This window comes from Amphibalanus amphitrite, unplaced genomic scaffold (genome assembly GCF_019059575.1).
Source record: "Amphibalanus amphitrite isolate SeventyFive unplaced genomic scaffold, NRLGWU_Aamphi_draft 000481F_arrow, whole genome shotgun sequence".
Taxonomy (NCBI): Eukaryota; Metazoa; Arthropoda; class Thecostraca; order Balanomorpha; family Balanidae; genus Amphibalanus; species Amphibalanus amphitrite.
The window spans coordinates 348,890-365,056 of record NW_024881975.1 but is presented as its reverse complement, the minus strand read 5'-3'; the positions used below and the strand labels follow the sequence as shown (position 1 = coordinate 365,056).

At 47.3% G+C, this 16,167-nt stretch overlaps 1 protein-coding gene across 1 annotated transcript; it reads right to left on the bottom strand.

The window, feature by feature from the left end:
* Positions 1-8,856: 8,856 nt before the first annotated feature.
* On the bottom strand, positions 8,857-14,830 carry LOC122392306 (inhibitor of growth protein 1-like). The gene is made up of 3 exons (XM_043387003.1): positions 14,766-14,830; positions 11,638-12,019; positions 8,857-9,485 (listed from the first exon to the last, which is right to left on the bottom strand). The coding sequence occupies exons 2-3, from the start codon at positions 11,975-11,977 to the stop codon at positions 8,857-8,859; spliced, it is 969 nt and encodes a 322-aa protein (XP_043242938.1). The 5' UTR covers positions 11,978-12,019; positions 14,766-14,830.
* Positions 14,831-16,167: the final 1,337 nt, after the last annotated feature.

Sequence of the window (16,167 nt, the reverse complement as noted above, 5' to 3'; positions counted from 1 at the left end):
TCAGGCTGCTCAAGAAGCTTCGACTATGGGACGGTGTAGAAGCTTTAAGTACCGCCATATCAAAAGGACAGCCTCTCCCCAGTTAGTCCGTATGATCGATCTGACATACGGCATGACCTTGTAAGTCAAAGTTTGCAAGCACGTAAAATAAGCACGGCAAGGAGACGTTCGTGATGTCGACACGCCGAGCCCTCACGTGAGTATCGCACCAACGTAGGGTGAAGTCGTATAAGAGTACGCACTTAGTGGATTTTTTGCTCTCATTTGTTAAATATTTGAAAGAAAGAAATCGCAAATATAGAATATCAAAGTTCATTGAATTCGCCATCAACCCATGAGGCAACGATCCTTCAGCGTAAATGGAAGTGGTCTAAAACTGACGTTTTCTGAACCGCTGCTGTTGCGTACTCTTACCACATGGGGTGTGTAAGAGTACGCACACCATGCGGGTGGAGTAGGAACGCAAAGCATATAAACACACACCTATAGGCAGCTTTTACTGTCCAAATGCCTAACATCAAACTCAGAAGACATTTAATTTAATTCTAGTATCAAAAAAGAAAAAAACATAAAATAAATCTTGCATATCTATAAATCAAGAAATAATCAAGTCATGTGACTCTAAAAATGTACAATCAAAAGGGAAAATAAATCGTATTTAGAAGAATTTCGGGTACGCATCTGCCTCACAGTGCTCCATTGATGATATACCTACAAAACAAACGTCATTGAGCGATATATCAATAATTTGATATTTCTGTATATTCGATATAATGTATAATTCTGCGTACTCTTACCCTCATGAACAGTGCGTACTCTTACCCTCCATGCAATTCGCGCACAAAACAACCCCGAAACATTGTGCAAAACTTCACAAACAGAATATTGCACTGCACAGTATTTCCCCAGAAACCTCTCAAGTTTCCCACAATAATCACAAAAATGTACCTTATCTCAACTGCCAAGAATCAAAATTATTGTACCATAGGTACCAAAATAATATCATAACGCTCCAAAATAATATTCATCGCCTTAAACTCAACAGCGTCGCCGCACAACGCCCACGTTCCGTTGGTGACAAACACGCACTGGCAGCTTCATGTCACTTCATGAACTCGACAAACCCGCGTTGCTAGGCAACCGAAACAGCTGATGCGTACCCTTATCTTCCGCGTCCTCTTACCCGCCCTTACCCTATGTAGTTATGTGTCGGCCAGCATAGCCTGTCTCAGCTGTCGGATCCGCCGGCTCGGAAAGCCGGAGTCGGTCGGACCGAGTGTCACGTGACCAGTGACCCGACCCGGTCAGAGATCGGTCAGGTCACGAGGCTGGCCCGTTCGTTGGACGCGACCGGTGCCATTAAAGGTAGTGTGCCACCTTTGAAAGATTTCCCATTTTATTTTTCCTAGGATAAGAAGCTTCTGTTTTTACCTAATATCGCAAAGAAAATCAAAAATGGGCCTGGAATAGTGCCTTTGTCGCCTAAAAGTTTATCGGTTTTTCGATATGTATAACAACTGTAGTGGGCTGACCTGCAAACAGGCGTCGGCAGCAATCGCGAATGCGGCGCACATGTGACAATAAGCAAAGGTCATTATAGAGTTACGACGTACGGGAATGAGTTATCAGCTGTCTAATCGTAGACAACACAATGTCGAGCCTTAAACTGTAAGCCTGTATTGGTATTGTTTCTTTTATTTGGCTGTCGAACATTATTTATGGTTTGAAATATGATTTTATGTAAAATAATTGATATGAAAAAGCCGTCTCTTAAGTTATGACCCCATTTCACCACACGCAAGTGGCAGAAATGACAATGATCAGCTGACGCATTTTTCTTGGCCGAAGTCAGAGCGCGCGGCCCGACGCACCACCACCGCACCACAAAGTATGAGCAGAAGCCACCTGCGGTAGACCGCGCCCAAAGCCAGGGCCCCGGTAACGTGAGGTAGCCGAGTCGGGGCAGCGTGCGCTGACCCAAGCCGGGGCCGCAGCTTTGGGCGCGGTCTACCGCATCCCCGCGGGCAGCCCCGGGCTATCACATGACACCGGGAGGACGCGCGGCCCCGGCTTGGGTCAGCGCACGCTGCCCCGACTCGGCTACCTCACGTTACCGGGGCCCTGGCTTTGGGCGCGGTCTACCGCACCACCTAACAGGCGTGTTCGAAACCGCAGGAGATGATGATGAACGGGTTTATCGAAACTTGATTGGATGAGCATATCGGTAATAGCGATTTCAGTGTGTGCATTTATTGTTCATAGTGGTGTGAAATGTGGTTGGGGTACGACCGACAACCCGTCGGGGCGAATTTCGCACTGGGGTACTCAAAATTTGAAGAATTTAAGACGTTTCCATGAGTTTTGAAGGTATGGATAAGTTCTAAAAATCCGGTTCTCCTTATCTGGGCCATTAACTCCATACGGTCCAGGAAAGCTGGCACACTACCTTTAAGGGGCAGCAGTGGAAGCGGGGGCGGGACGGGAAGTGAGAGATGCTGCTGGGTATCCTTGTGTGCGGCGTTTGTCCAGTGACATTGCCCAGTGACAGCGGGATGCGCGTCTGACCGACCGCGTCCGTGTCTTCCAAGGTGCTTCCGAGCCGTGGTGGTCTCCGCTCGGCCCGGAAGAGCCTCCAGACATGCCGGCTCGTCTGGGGCGTCCAGGAACTCCGGAGCTGCGGAGCTGCGCAGCGGGGGTCGGTCGGTGCAGCAGCGCCGCCTCGCCGGCCCCGGGGTGGTCGCCGGCCGACCCTTCCGCCCGGCCCGCGGCGCCGCATTCCAGCGGCGGGATGGCCGCGGTCGGCGCCCCAGCCTGAGCGCCGGCCGCGCCACTATCGTGTCATCATCGGCCGCGGCGCAAACGACGCGGCGCTGACGAAACGCGTGCGTCTGCAGGACGGTGCACGAGCGGGACCGAGCTGTGAGCCAACAGCCTGATCTGGGACGCCGTGTCTCCTCCGCCGGCCCGTAACGGCCACCTCCAGCCCCGTCTGCCGGGCATGGCTGCCGGCTAACCCATGAGACACGACCGCAGCGACAGAGCAGCAGCTCAGCTAGGAACAGACGTGCTCGCCGTCCGTACAACAATGAGCAGCTGAAATGAGGTTAACGCGACGCTGGTGGTGTCGATGTGTGTTCACATATCGAGTTTGTGACGGTTGATTTGGTTTACAGAATGTCGGACTCACATGACGGGTGAAAACTTTCACTGTCCTCGCCGGGAACGCTCAAGATGGCCTCATTACGAGTCTCATAATGGAAGCAAAAAGAGCAGCCGCGCAGGACCCGCTTACATCATTATGATCAGCTCAGCAATTGCGTGCACAGGCGGATATAAATGAATTTGAACTTTCGATAGTTCTCACTCCCAACTATTCTTCAGGCTTTAAAATATTGCCGCAAGCTATGTGAAAGGTTCATTGTTGGAAACCTTGATATCGCAACACATTCCATTCGAGAAAACGGAGATCGTCAATTTTTACCTGGTTGAGAACATCTTCCTTTGCCTATCGCTTAATCAGAGCTTATCATTTAGCGTGAATTTACACAGATCTTTTGATTCATTTGCTGCACATTCACTTACCTCACGTATTATCTTATAATCTTCCCAGCCGGATGTAGTCTGCACCTGTGAGCACTAGCGTTAAATGAAATGATAAATAGACGCATACGGTAATTCGATAAAATATGCGGTGTTCAGCGATTTTCGGGAGCGGTGCATTTCTGTTCGACGAGCTGTACCGCCGCCACGCACCTGGCTGTACATACACCGCTTATTAACCCGAGCCCTGCTGGGGCGGGGGGGGGGGGGTGTTTGAACACACACCCCCCCTTGTGGTTTTTCGCGAATCGCCGCCGTTTTTGGTACACCTTATCATACATCAATTCTACACATGTTGTGAAAATTTCAGACCAAGGTCATTCAAGGTGAGGTCACCAGGTCACTTGAAGTGACCTCACCTCATAAAAAGTTTCAATGTCTGCCATAGCTACAACGAGTGACCGATCACTTTGAAACTTTCAGCGATTGATTAGGGTAACAGTATCTATAAAATGTTCATCTCGGAATTTTGATATCGGTGACCTAAGGTCAGGTCAATTTTGCGACCTCCCCATTATAAGTCAATGGGAGAAAATTGAAATGCGCCTCTTTTGGACGAAAGACATTATTAACACTCCCAAACACTGAATTACAAGTGGTTTAGACACACTGAACATGAAAATGGATTCCGTGACCCCTATTTATGCCCTGAGGTCATCTTAGGTCACGAATGGTATCTAACAGTTTTTCGCAAATAACTTTTGATAGAGGCATGCCAGAGCGGTGAAAACGCCTTAGATGTGTTCAGCTCGGTGATACGGATCGACTGATATGCAACATGACCCTTTCCGGTCAGGTCATGACCTTGACCTGAGGTCAAATTTTCAAGTTGACCTTTCAAGGTCAGTTACAGTTCATTCGATGCGTCTTGACAAGAGGAACAAGATGCCGGTAAAAGTAAGCTCGTACAAGGCCTGGGTCAATAGTTATTGCAGAACAACTGTTTCCGAAAAAATCGGCTATTTTTGCAGTTTTTGCCCCCTGCAGGCAAAACCGTTGACGTTAGGTCAAATCTGAGAGAATTATTCAGAAAGGGCGTTAATAGGGCTATTGAATGCGCTTTTCCGCGGCGCTGTAGCTCTATTGGTTCCCGAGTTATGCGTTGGCTTTCAGGAAATTGTCGACATTCGACCTGAAAATCGGCGAAATTTTGCCTTCAATGACCTCTGGTGACCTGACCTTTGACCTGACCAAAAAAGTGACCGAAGTGATTTCGTCATTATTTTTGGCGCTCTTTCGAACGCCGCCTTCCGCGTATCGCTACGTGGCCCAGGAGCCGAGTTAGAAGGGGGGGGGGTGTTCAAACACCCCCCCCCCCCAGCAGGGCGTGGAAATCCAGGACCCCCAGCCGGGCGCGGGTTAAAAGGACCGGATGAAAATGATTGTACAGTGTATAGTCGACTACAGAATGATGTTCCACTCCTCAGAAGCTATCAGTTGACCGGAGCGCTAAGTTGTGCCGTTTATCACGCAATTAAGCGTGTCGATTGTGAGCATTGGGACAAAGCTATAATTTTATATGGTAGGTACAACGTTTCTTTGAGCATGATTGTAATAAATAAAAATGGTAAAATTGACCTAATGCTCATAATATCGGAAAAATTAATTGAAAAAAGGTCCAGAATATATTTTCGAACTTGGTTCTTCTTCGGTGGATTCCACCGAAGAAGAACCAAGTTCGAAAATACCTATTCTGGACCTTTTTCAATAAATTTATCCGATATTATGAGCATTAGGTCAATTTTACCATTTTTATTGAAAGCTATAATTTGTGAACTCAGCCCGTGTGATGCGGCACAGCCTACCACGCCAGGCAAATAATTGTCTGTGAAAAGTGGAACATCATTCTGTGGTCGACTATACACCTTTGGCGTTCTCCATGTTGTTTGTAGGCTGATTCACATCGTCTGTGCGTGCCCAAAGATCTGCTTAAGGCGAAATACGTGCTCAGAAGATACGTGGCGTGAGTGGTACAGTCCCAATGCGCATAAAGTACAGTCACTCATCCGTCCGATATGGAATAAACTGAATTAAATATGTGGCGTGAATGCCTCCACTGCTGCAGTGTTGGTGGCATCCAGAAACGTTTCACGCTACTTCTGCCCAAAACGTCAGCAGACGGAGCATTTTCCGAATTAATCCCTATGCAAAATACCTACCGAGAACAGAAATGTGGGGCAAGCGGAAATTAAAAGTGCCGAGCGTAAGATGAGCGCGCACGAAGCGGACCGCTGAGCCGGCAGTGGCTCGGAGGATTAAGTGCCGTGTGCAGTGAGGGTATGCCGGCTAATTAGGCGTAATTAGGTGATTTGGCGCTTTAATGTCGCAACCGTGGTGTAATCTCTTCATAAGCCACAACTATATGATATATATCTATGTGATCATAACATACGATATTGGGCCTGGTGACATACGACCGGGGCCTGGTGGCATACGATATACACAATGGACCTCGTGCCATACGATATTGGGCCTGGTGAGGGTCTGGTGACATACGGTATGGGGCCTGGCGGCATATGATATTGGGCCTGGTGATTTTTGACATTGGGCCTGGTGACATACAACATTGGATCTGCCTGGTGAGTGGTGATTAACGACATATGAGCCTGAGCTTCACTTTATGTTTTAGTGAACACGAAATTCGCCTGCAGCCTGTCTTAGGTACGTGGCCTTCAGCGCAGAGCTAGAATAGGTATTTCATTATCAGCCCCTCAGCTGTTAGCACCAATCAGCGAACAGTGGCTATGGTGCCGTCTGGTGTCGCGCACCTCGTCTGATAACAGGAATGGTGTAGACCTGTAGAGCACTGACCTGTCGGAAGTCAGTGCTCATTTCTTTGAAGATGGCAGCACCACCGTCCCACGGACGGCGCCACCAAACAGACCCCCGTTCCTCAGGGATCAGCTACCGGGGTGAGCGTCCGCCAGGTGCCGCCACCAGACGGGCCCGCAGAGCTCGCTACCGCCGTGACTGAGCGTCCATCACTCGCCCGCGCCCTAGAACGGTGCAGTGCAGTGGTCTGACCGTAACCCAACGAAACATGGCAGCGTGAGCAACCCTTCAACTGAGCCCCTGGGAAACGATCACTCCAAAATACCGATGGTTGGCAGCCGAGTCATTGAATCTTGCCATGACCGTAATAGCTTTCAGAGAGTTCTCATCCCTGCACTCAAATTCGGCAGCAGCCAAACACTGTCTGCGTCTGTGATGTTATGTGACCGCAGACCGACCCTTGTCAGTGATGCCCGACACCGACCGAGCTGGTATTGAGTATATAACAGATGGGCACGTAAAACGGTCTGTCCATCCATAAATGATTTTAAGCGTCCTGAGTCGTTAACGAGAAAACGAGATTCAGTGATCTGAAATGACCTTTCTTTCGATGACAAATTGCAAAGGGAGTTCGCCTGAATTAGTCCGACTATGACGACATAACTGTGTGAGTGCTCCGTATTATTGCAGCGCGTCCCACCGACCATCAAATATCGCAAATAACGCAAATAACGAGATTGCATTGCATAACGCAATCTCGCAAAGCCACACGGTACGTAGAATGTACAACTACATGGTATGACTAACTAGATGGTAATTCCCAAGCGATGGGCGCCGCGGCCAATGAGGTACGCGCCATTGCCAGAGCGGCGTATGCAGCCAGTCATACCGAGTAGCTCGCCGTCCGTGCCGATCTCCCACTGACACGGCCGAGCCCGAGGAGCCGCACCCCCACACCGGCCGCCGGCGCAGGCCACGACGGCCCGCTTCAGGGGCGGCGTGGTGCCACTTCGGCGTCACTGCGCGATACTTCGTGTGATCCGCACCAGTTACAATAGGCATCGGCAGGGGATATGGGCTGTGACGTGCGAGACATTTCTAGCATACAACAACGCGGTGTCCTCATGAACGCTAAATGCACTTTTTTAATCACACGAGGACACAGCTGAGCACTTGATGTACGTCAAATACTGATCTAACTAGTTCCGTGTTTGAAAACAGCCGGAAAGCCGAACAAATAAAGTCGAAATTGGTGTGTCATATGCTATATTCTTTAATGAACTTCACAAGTATCGAAATGAACTTCACTTCTGTTTCAGCACGGAAATCGACCATAGCGCCAACACATTGGTGGGAAGGTAAAAAGCCTGACTGAAGATATACCCACATCGACACACAAGAAACGTTTCGCAATCATCACAAGAACCACCTTTTAAGCGACATCACGATGACAAAATAACATACTCTTCTAATACCGAATGATGACCTGCTAGGCACAAATAAAAAAGTAACGAGCGGCTGTTAGGTTGCCCGAGGTTCCGTATGATCCCGGCAAACGATGTCACCGTCTCAGATAATCTGCAGGACGGTAGCGATGGAACTGCATGTAACGTCGCAGTCAATAAACGCTACATACTCTTCACAAGGCAAATTACGGATAAATAGGACGCCAAATCGCGAAGCTGATAGCGGTGGATTGTTAGGCAAGTAGTTACATTGTAAAAACAGGCCTGAGAGTCCAGAGAAGTCGAGATATAAAACATAAAACGCATCGTTATGTCAAATCCACCTGGATTGAGTGTGGTTTCACCGGCCTTGAATCGCCTTCCTACTCAGTGTCGCTGTTTTCGCTGGGCGGGCAGGGACGAATCTTCCCAAAGACGCCTCAGAACTAGTCGAAAAGTGTTGACACGAAAGAAGAGTAGGGTTACAAACAATCCAGTTTCGTTTTGAAATAAGCTGATACGTGAGAAATGAGCTCGAAATATATGAAACCACTCAGTGCCAATAAGAGTAACATTTTGAAGTAATACAATGGTTGTGGACGAAAGGGACCGATACTATTTTTCAACGCATAAACATTAGACAGACAGTATCACTTATAAGCCACATTAAGTCCGTGCATACAATTGCTAGCCTGCAAAGACACCTCATGAGACACACACTGCTACGGTACCAGCAAGTGAACGTTACTGAGGTCAGGCCGGCTGGGCCAGCGACACACTCCGCCGGTGGGGAGAGGGTGGCTTCCTCCCCGTTCGATTGTACTCACTGACGGCCCACCCGGACGAACACGACCGTCACTGGCGGCGACTGCACTGTCACCCTCCGCTGCGGCCAGACTCGCCGAAAAGCCCTCCGGTCCACACAGCATGCTATCGAGCTCTACATATGTACAGTGTTCCGCCCCCCTATCAGAGCCGCCCGGTCCCCGCAGGGCGCAGTCAGCGCTCAGTACTGTCTCCCGGAGACGGCTGCCACCGCTCAGTCCCGCGTCGACCGGCCGCGGTCGCTGTCCTCCCGCTTCTGCTTGTTGTAGTGGTCCAGCTCCCGGAGGAACACGTGCTTCGGCTTCATCACGGTGGTGCGGTCACCGCGGCAGCGCGGGCAGTACCACTTGCCCTTGGGCTTGTGCACGATGTTGACGCAGGCGAAGTGGAACCACTCGATGGGACAGAGCTCGTTGTCACAGCCGATCATCTCGCCGAAGAAGACCTGCTCGCAGAGGCAGTAGGTGGGCTCGTCGGGCTCGATCGGCACGTCCATCGGTGAGTCCTCGCGGCCCTGGCGCGCCTTGCGCTTGCGGCGCTTGGCGGCGCTGGCGGCGCGGCTCTGGCTGCCCTGGCCGGCCGACCCGGTGCCGCGCGACTGTTTGGCGGGACGCGTCGGTGTCTCCTCCGCGTCCCTCGCGTCCGTGCTGTCCTCGGCGGCGGCGGCAGCGGCGGCGGCCGCCGCGGCCGAGGCCCGCTCGGCGGCGCGCGCGCGCCGCGGCCGGCGCCGGGGCAGCGCCGAGGCCGCGCCGGCCGGAGTGGCGCGAGACGGCGGCTCGGCCGGCGGAGAGGCCGACCGGCTGCCGCCCGATGGCGCCTGGTTCTCCTGGTCCTTGCCGTAATCTGGTGACAGGACAGAGACGGTGTGCTATCAGTACCTGGCGGAGTCACTCATGTCACAAACGTAGGATGCAGCCTGACTAATTACACCAATTGATTGAGTTAGGTATGCTAAGATCGAGTCAAAATTGAAAACGGATGGTGCATTGAAAAGAGACAAAGGTCAACTTGCGGGGAAATATACAATCAGTCATTAGCATACAGACGCCGAGACGTGTTGACATTTTTTCCCGGCCATAGAGTGATGAGGCATGTGTTTGTGTATATGTGCGTACAAGGGTATGTCTGTCAGTTAGGCGTATTTCACTTTAACCCGTATTTTACCGCGACATTAACCCGCGCCCCGTTGGGCTCTGCCGAGCAACGCGCCCTGTTGGAGGGGGGGGGGCAATTTGCCCCCCCCCCTAAGATCTCGAGAACCACGCAACCTAGCGACAAGCGGCAAACGGTGTTGGATAGCCCTATCAGGGAACTACCTTGTGACCCAATTTCATTGACCTAGTTCAAACCGATGACGTCACAGGTCAGGTCAAAGGTCGAATTTTCACCGTTTACAGGCATTTCAAGAAATGCGTTGTAAAATCGAGTAAAATGCATTTCATTGAAAATCATCGATGGGGAAATGTTCTTCAAACACATATTTTGCTATTTGAGGTCACTGATACCAGGTCAGGTCACAGAGGTCAGGTCACTGAGGGTCACAATATGAAAATAGCATGTGATGCATGTATTATGGTCCATTTTATATGTCAAATACGATTATGTGGGTCAGGCAGCCTTTGGGGTCAGTTTAGATTATGTTCTGGTGAAGGTCAGGTCAAGGTCAGGTCAAGGTCAGGTCAGGTCAAGTCAAATTAGGTCAAATTTCAAATTTGATATTTTTGCATAAAATGGGTATCGATTCGATGCAGCTCGTCACGGGGAGTTCAATGGTGGTCTTTGTTTTGCCCTACGTCGTCTAGAATCGCTAAAAATTTAGTTAAAAAATTTGACGTCATAATTTTTGAACAGTTTTTTTTCGCTATAACTTGGCCAAAAAACGAGATATCGATCTGAAATTTGGTATGTATATAGAGGAGCGCAGGGACTATCACATATATTCCGTTTTTTTCGAAATTCGGATTTTTTTTTATTTAAGTTTTTCTAAAAAAAAATCAATTTTTTGAATTTTTGGGGATCAAAACCCCACACTTTTGAAAATCCGAGATAGCAGTTTTGTAGCGCCGCTTTTTGTCTACTAGACCGTATAAAGAACTTTGAAATTGCTTGGTAACTGTAGATTTGGTGAGCGTTTCAAGAGTGTATGTTTTTTGCTCATTTTTGCTCGAAAATGACCTCAGTTTGACCTCAATAACTCCTGTCCTAAGGTGACCTAAGACTTGAAATTTGGTGTGAAGGTGTCAAATTGATGCCCGGGAAGGTACTGAAAATTTGGAGGCGCTGCGCGCCGCCGTTTTCTTGCTGTTCAGGAAAAACCACATGGGGGGCCAAATTGCCCCCCCCCCCAACGGGGCGAGGGTTAATCATGAATGACCCATTTTATTTCCCTTCTGACTTTAGACACATAGCCACGAATTGTCTGTGGAGTGTCTGCTGTGGTCAAATAAAAATACGGTGGCGCGGGAACTACTTTCAGACTTGGGGGCGGGGGGGGGACACCATAATAAAGATCAACATAGGGTACCCCCAAATCTAGTATTCTTACCGGTTTTAGGCCACTTACTTTTCATCCCTTGGCCTTTTCAACAAAGAAGAAAACATTTGCAAAAAAGTGTGGTATTTCGTCTCAAAGTTGTGGGGGCACCGCCCCCACGGCCCAAGAGTTGGGGGGGGGAGGGCAAGCTGCCCCACTGCCCCCCCCCCCGGTTCCCGCGCCTATGTAAAAATACAAATGCAATAATTCATTGAACTGCAAATGTCTAGCAATACCAGTAGACATTGGTCACAGTGAAATAAAAATGAAATACCCGCGAAAATAAAAAGGTACACAGCGCTGCCAGTTTTCGGCACACTGTGATTCGGCTAGTGCTGTCCAGTTCCACTCAAACCACTTGATTGTGCAGTACCAGAAGCAAAACCATAAATCCGGTGGACGTTTTAACTTTTAGAATGAGTTAGTGCGAACTGAGGCCCACCACAGGGGGCAGTGGCTCACCAAGGTTTTTGTAGTCGAGCTCGAGCTGACGGCAGCGGCCGTCCACCAGGTCGTGCACGCTCTGCAGCAGCTGCAGCTTCTCGTCGGCCGCCTCCTGCAGGGCGATCAGCGCCCGCTGCATGGCCAGCAGGCAGCGCGTGCGCAGCTGCTCGTTGGACTCGCGGCGCACGGCCGCCTGGCGCCGCTCCAGCTCGCCCAGCACTGACTGGTAGCGGATGTCGAGTTCGCGCAGCCGCGTCAGCGAGCGCTGCAGGTCGTCGGGCATGTTCTCCACGCAGTCCAGGTAGTCCTCCAGGTAGGTGGCCGAGTAGAGCGCCTCGCGGGACGCCTGGTTCAGCATGGTGGCGCCCGTCTGTCCGACCGTTCCCGTGTGTTTCGCCGACTATCGACAGGAAGGGTCAGAGGAAGTGGTCCTTATAAAAACACAAGTGGGAATGAACTAGGAAGCAATAGGTAAGGCACAAGGCATGCAGTGCCCATCACTTAGAAAGTTAACAAATCAGCCAGGCTAGGTAAATCATGTAAAATATTCAACACAATTTAGGTGGCAAGCATGCCAGCAATGATGAGAAAACGTCCCTCCCCAGCAGCAGCAATAGCCACAGCAAATATGTTTGGACAGCTTTTGAAAACTGGGAAATGCCCAATGACACTGTATAGTGTATAGTGTATAGGCTATACTTGGATCAGACAATTAACAGTGCTCACAGTGCCGTCTATATGACTATTTTCAATTAATATCTCCTGGTTATAAAACTTTGTGATAATGAAGAGCTTAAACATTAAATCAGACATAGCAGATGATTTATTGTAGGTACTGGTAGTTGCCTTATTGATAACTACTGTCATCAGAGTAAAATTGGGATACAAGGATAGAATTGGCAGTTTAAATAAAATGATATCATGTTCCAAAAGATCCACATAAACTGACAGAGGTGTCCATTAAGTATGTATTTCAGGTAAGATAACTATAAACAGCTTATCTGTCTGTCTCCTACTTATTTTCCCTTTGAAATTTAATGCAACTTGTAGGCTGAATGTAATACAATTTGATCATAGATAAGGCTTATTGTTGTGTTAGAAAGCAGGAGAGTACCGTAAAATGGGGTGTTAAGGGACAGTGGGGTGTTAAGGGACAGTTGCATGGGAAAAACTTTGAGTGATATTAACTTCCTAATTTGAGAAGGTTCAATAAAAACTTCAGTGTGGTAGTTGACACTGTTATGTTCTTGACCATAGGACAAAATGGTATGTTTTTTCATGCAAGTGATTTGGTTCAAAAATGGATTTGAAAATCATGCTACATTTTCACAAAATTGAAACATCTCCAAAACTTTGTGTGTACCATATAAACTAGTGCGTGTACAGGGAAAATGAATGCATAGGTGTATTGTCACATGTATTGCACATGTTTCCTGAAAAACTTGTGCAAATCCACCCATTCATTCATCATCCTCTTCCTCTTTTCCTCCGGATACATGCATATTTTGAGGTGGATGTGGGGTGCTAAGGGACAGGGAAGAAAAAATAAAAAAATAATATCTAAATATAATTTCATTAAATTTTCTTTCAGTAGGCATGGAAAACACCAAATTCCACATAAAATGCTGGCAAGTTCATCCTTTTATCTCTAACACATCTTAAGTTATATAACAAAACATCTCAACACTCTTTTACAATGATGGGTCAATGGAGACTGATGTAGGTAAATGTAATGTCATCATAAAAAGGCTAAAACAAAGAGGGCAACATAATGACAAGTGACTAGCTTCAACATGGGTTTTTATTGATGACAGAAGGTACTTTTTGGTTCTGTTTACCTTATAATTAGCACATTTTCCAGAAGCGTAAACTGCATTACACGTAATTGGCTAAAAAGGTCATTAGTGGTGAATGAAGCTGACTTGTTTTGTGACAGAATATGCAAAACATTTCAATAAATAGATTGTGTGCCCTTCCACACCCCAATTGTGGGCATTTGATGACCATTTCTTGGAATACTATAGGTGTCCCTTAACACCCCACATTGGGGTGCTAAGGGACAGTGATGAAAAATAATAAAAAGTAATATGCAGGTATAAATCTTAAAAACTTTAATGTGGCAGGCATGCAAAGCACCAAATTCCACATAAAATGCTGAAAATTTGATGCTTCTATATCCAACCCTTCTTGAGTTATATAACAAAACACCTCAAAACTGTCCCTTAACACCCCATTTTACGGTACAATACATTGCTGTTTTTTATAGACAATACTCAATATTGAATCAACAACAGATATTGACCAGCCTAGCTACTCATCTTCTAGATGAAAAGAAAGCCAAATACAAGAAAGCAATGTGCTTGTGTGCTCTTCTTCATGTCAAACTTGAAATTACCCATAATTATCATAAACAGGCCACTGCTCACAAGCAAGGAGAACTAACAGCAGACCATAATCAAAGGAGAGGGCAAAAGGAGCATACAAACCTCCTGGAAGTGCTCCGGAAAGAGGCAGCTTAAAATGATGAAACTTGTCAATCTATTTGCATGGAAAAATCTAATAAATTCATTTGTATTGCATAAATAATTTTATGGACAGGATATCAGAGGGCAAAAACAAGCTTTTAAAATGTTAACAGCTTTTAGGGCTAAGGATGAGAAATCACCCCACAAACAGCATCTACCCTTCTCGTTCTGAATCTAGTTATATCTTAACAAGGATTTTTTTTTTACAAAATAAACATAACGGCAGCTGGCAATGTTTGATAAAGTCAAGATAAAGTCAAGATGAGGTCCTACATAAAGTCCTAAGAAGCTTTCAATGATACGTTTTGCATATTCGTACATTATTTGACATCCTGAATCAAAAAATGATACTTGCATGTCTCGCAAAAACAAAATAACAACATGCCACCAACCAAAGCCAAGGCCGTATAAGACACTAAAGCCAATCTGAATTGAAGTCAGTAGGAAGGTAGCCTAACTAAATCCCGACCATTATCAAGTTTTCTAAGGGCAGTGGGGCACAGCATGAGCATCAGCAATTTATTGAGATCAAACGCTGAAACAGGTCAAAATACAAATCCACTTAGTTACCTACCAAGAAAAACGTTACTGATATACAATAATTGTCAAAAAAAAACTTACCAAGATAGCTTTGTCCTATATCAATATACATGAACACCCGGAATAATAAGCCCACCTACCGCCTGCCCAGCTATAGAAAAATAAAATTCGAACGCACTGAACTCTATAATATCAGGGGGCGTCGAAGTTTAGTAGGAAAATCTGGCAATCCCCGGCGTGACGTAACGTCGGGGATGACCGACGGCACCTTGCACTGAAAGATACGGCAGAACGGCTATTTTTGAAAAATGATTAAAAATACTTTTGTGCTGTTATGACACATAAAACGCTTATCAGCATGTTCCTCATCATGTGATTAAGCCTTATCCGTGGTCGAAAATAGCTAAGCCCCTCCCAATTTCCAACCATCGACCTTATAAGCAAAGGATGTAAGCGCAATCCTTAAGGGCGACTTTCCGTTACATACCCGCACATAAGCGTCCTTATGGAAATCGGTAGTGTAGCGATTGGCGACGCGCGCGACATCTGTGGGACGACTGTGGCGACACCTGGCGGCTGCTTTTCTGCTGTATGTAGGTATTGGGGTTTTGCCAGATATGGTTCCTACTGCTACACCACTATGTTGACCGAATACTAGAATGTTATTTAGCCAGTAAAAAGCAAGCAAATTAGAAGTTAAGTTATAAAATTGCTTATAAATGATAACGAGACTATAATAACGAAATTTTGATTGAATAATTATTTAAATATGCAACCGTGAAACTTTATTCTGGTAGGTTTAGTAGAAATTAGTCCGTGCAACCTTGTATTTAGGGCCTTGTATAATATAATGTTCGAACGTAAATTCGAATGGCGCATAAGCAAGCCGCAATCGTCCCCAGTAATTGTTCAAGGTTTTAGTAATTAGGCATCTCATCTTGTTAGGAAACTAGAGTGAAAAACTTATGGCGTCATAGCCCACTTGACGTCATCAAATTCAGACTCTAAAGTCTAAGCGAGCCAGAGGCCCATAAACGAAATGATAGTATGTTTTAGGGCCTTCAATAATAGCATTGAAAGGTGCTGAGGCCTGAGTGGTTGCCACGCTCCAATCAGATAGCACCTGTGGCTGTCAAATTACGATAAGTGCCATTGACGCGGTAACGCCAGTCGCCACACTGGCGGATCCAGAAAGGTCTTGGACGCTGCGGGTCGGGCATACCCCGAAAACGTTTCCTAACTTAAAAAAAACTAATCGGATCTCCATTCCTTGCGCACCGCTGCGCAGTGTAAGCAAACTTTTCTTTACAGAAGTTGTTTGGTTTTCGTTTTTACCCCTAAAAAACGTATATTTTCGTCAATTCGGGCACTGCGGGAGGGGGGCATTTGCCCCAAATGCCACCCTGGATCTGCCAGTGTGACGCCAGACATCGCAAAATAAATTTAGAAAATGCGGATCGTCGGATACCCTTAGTGAGGGCTC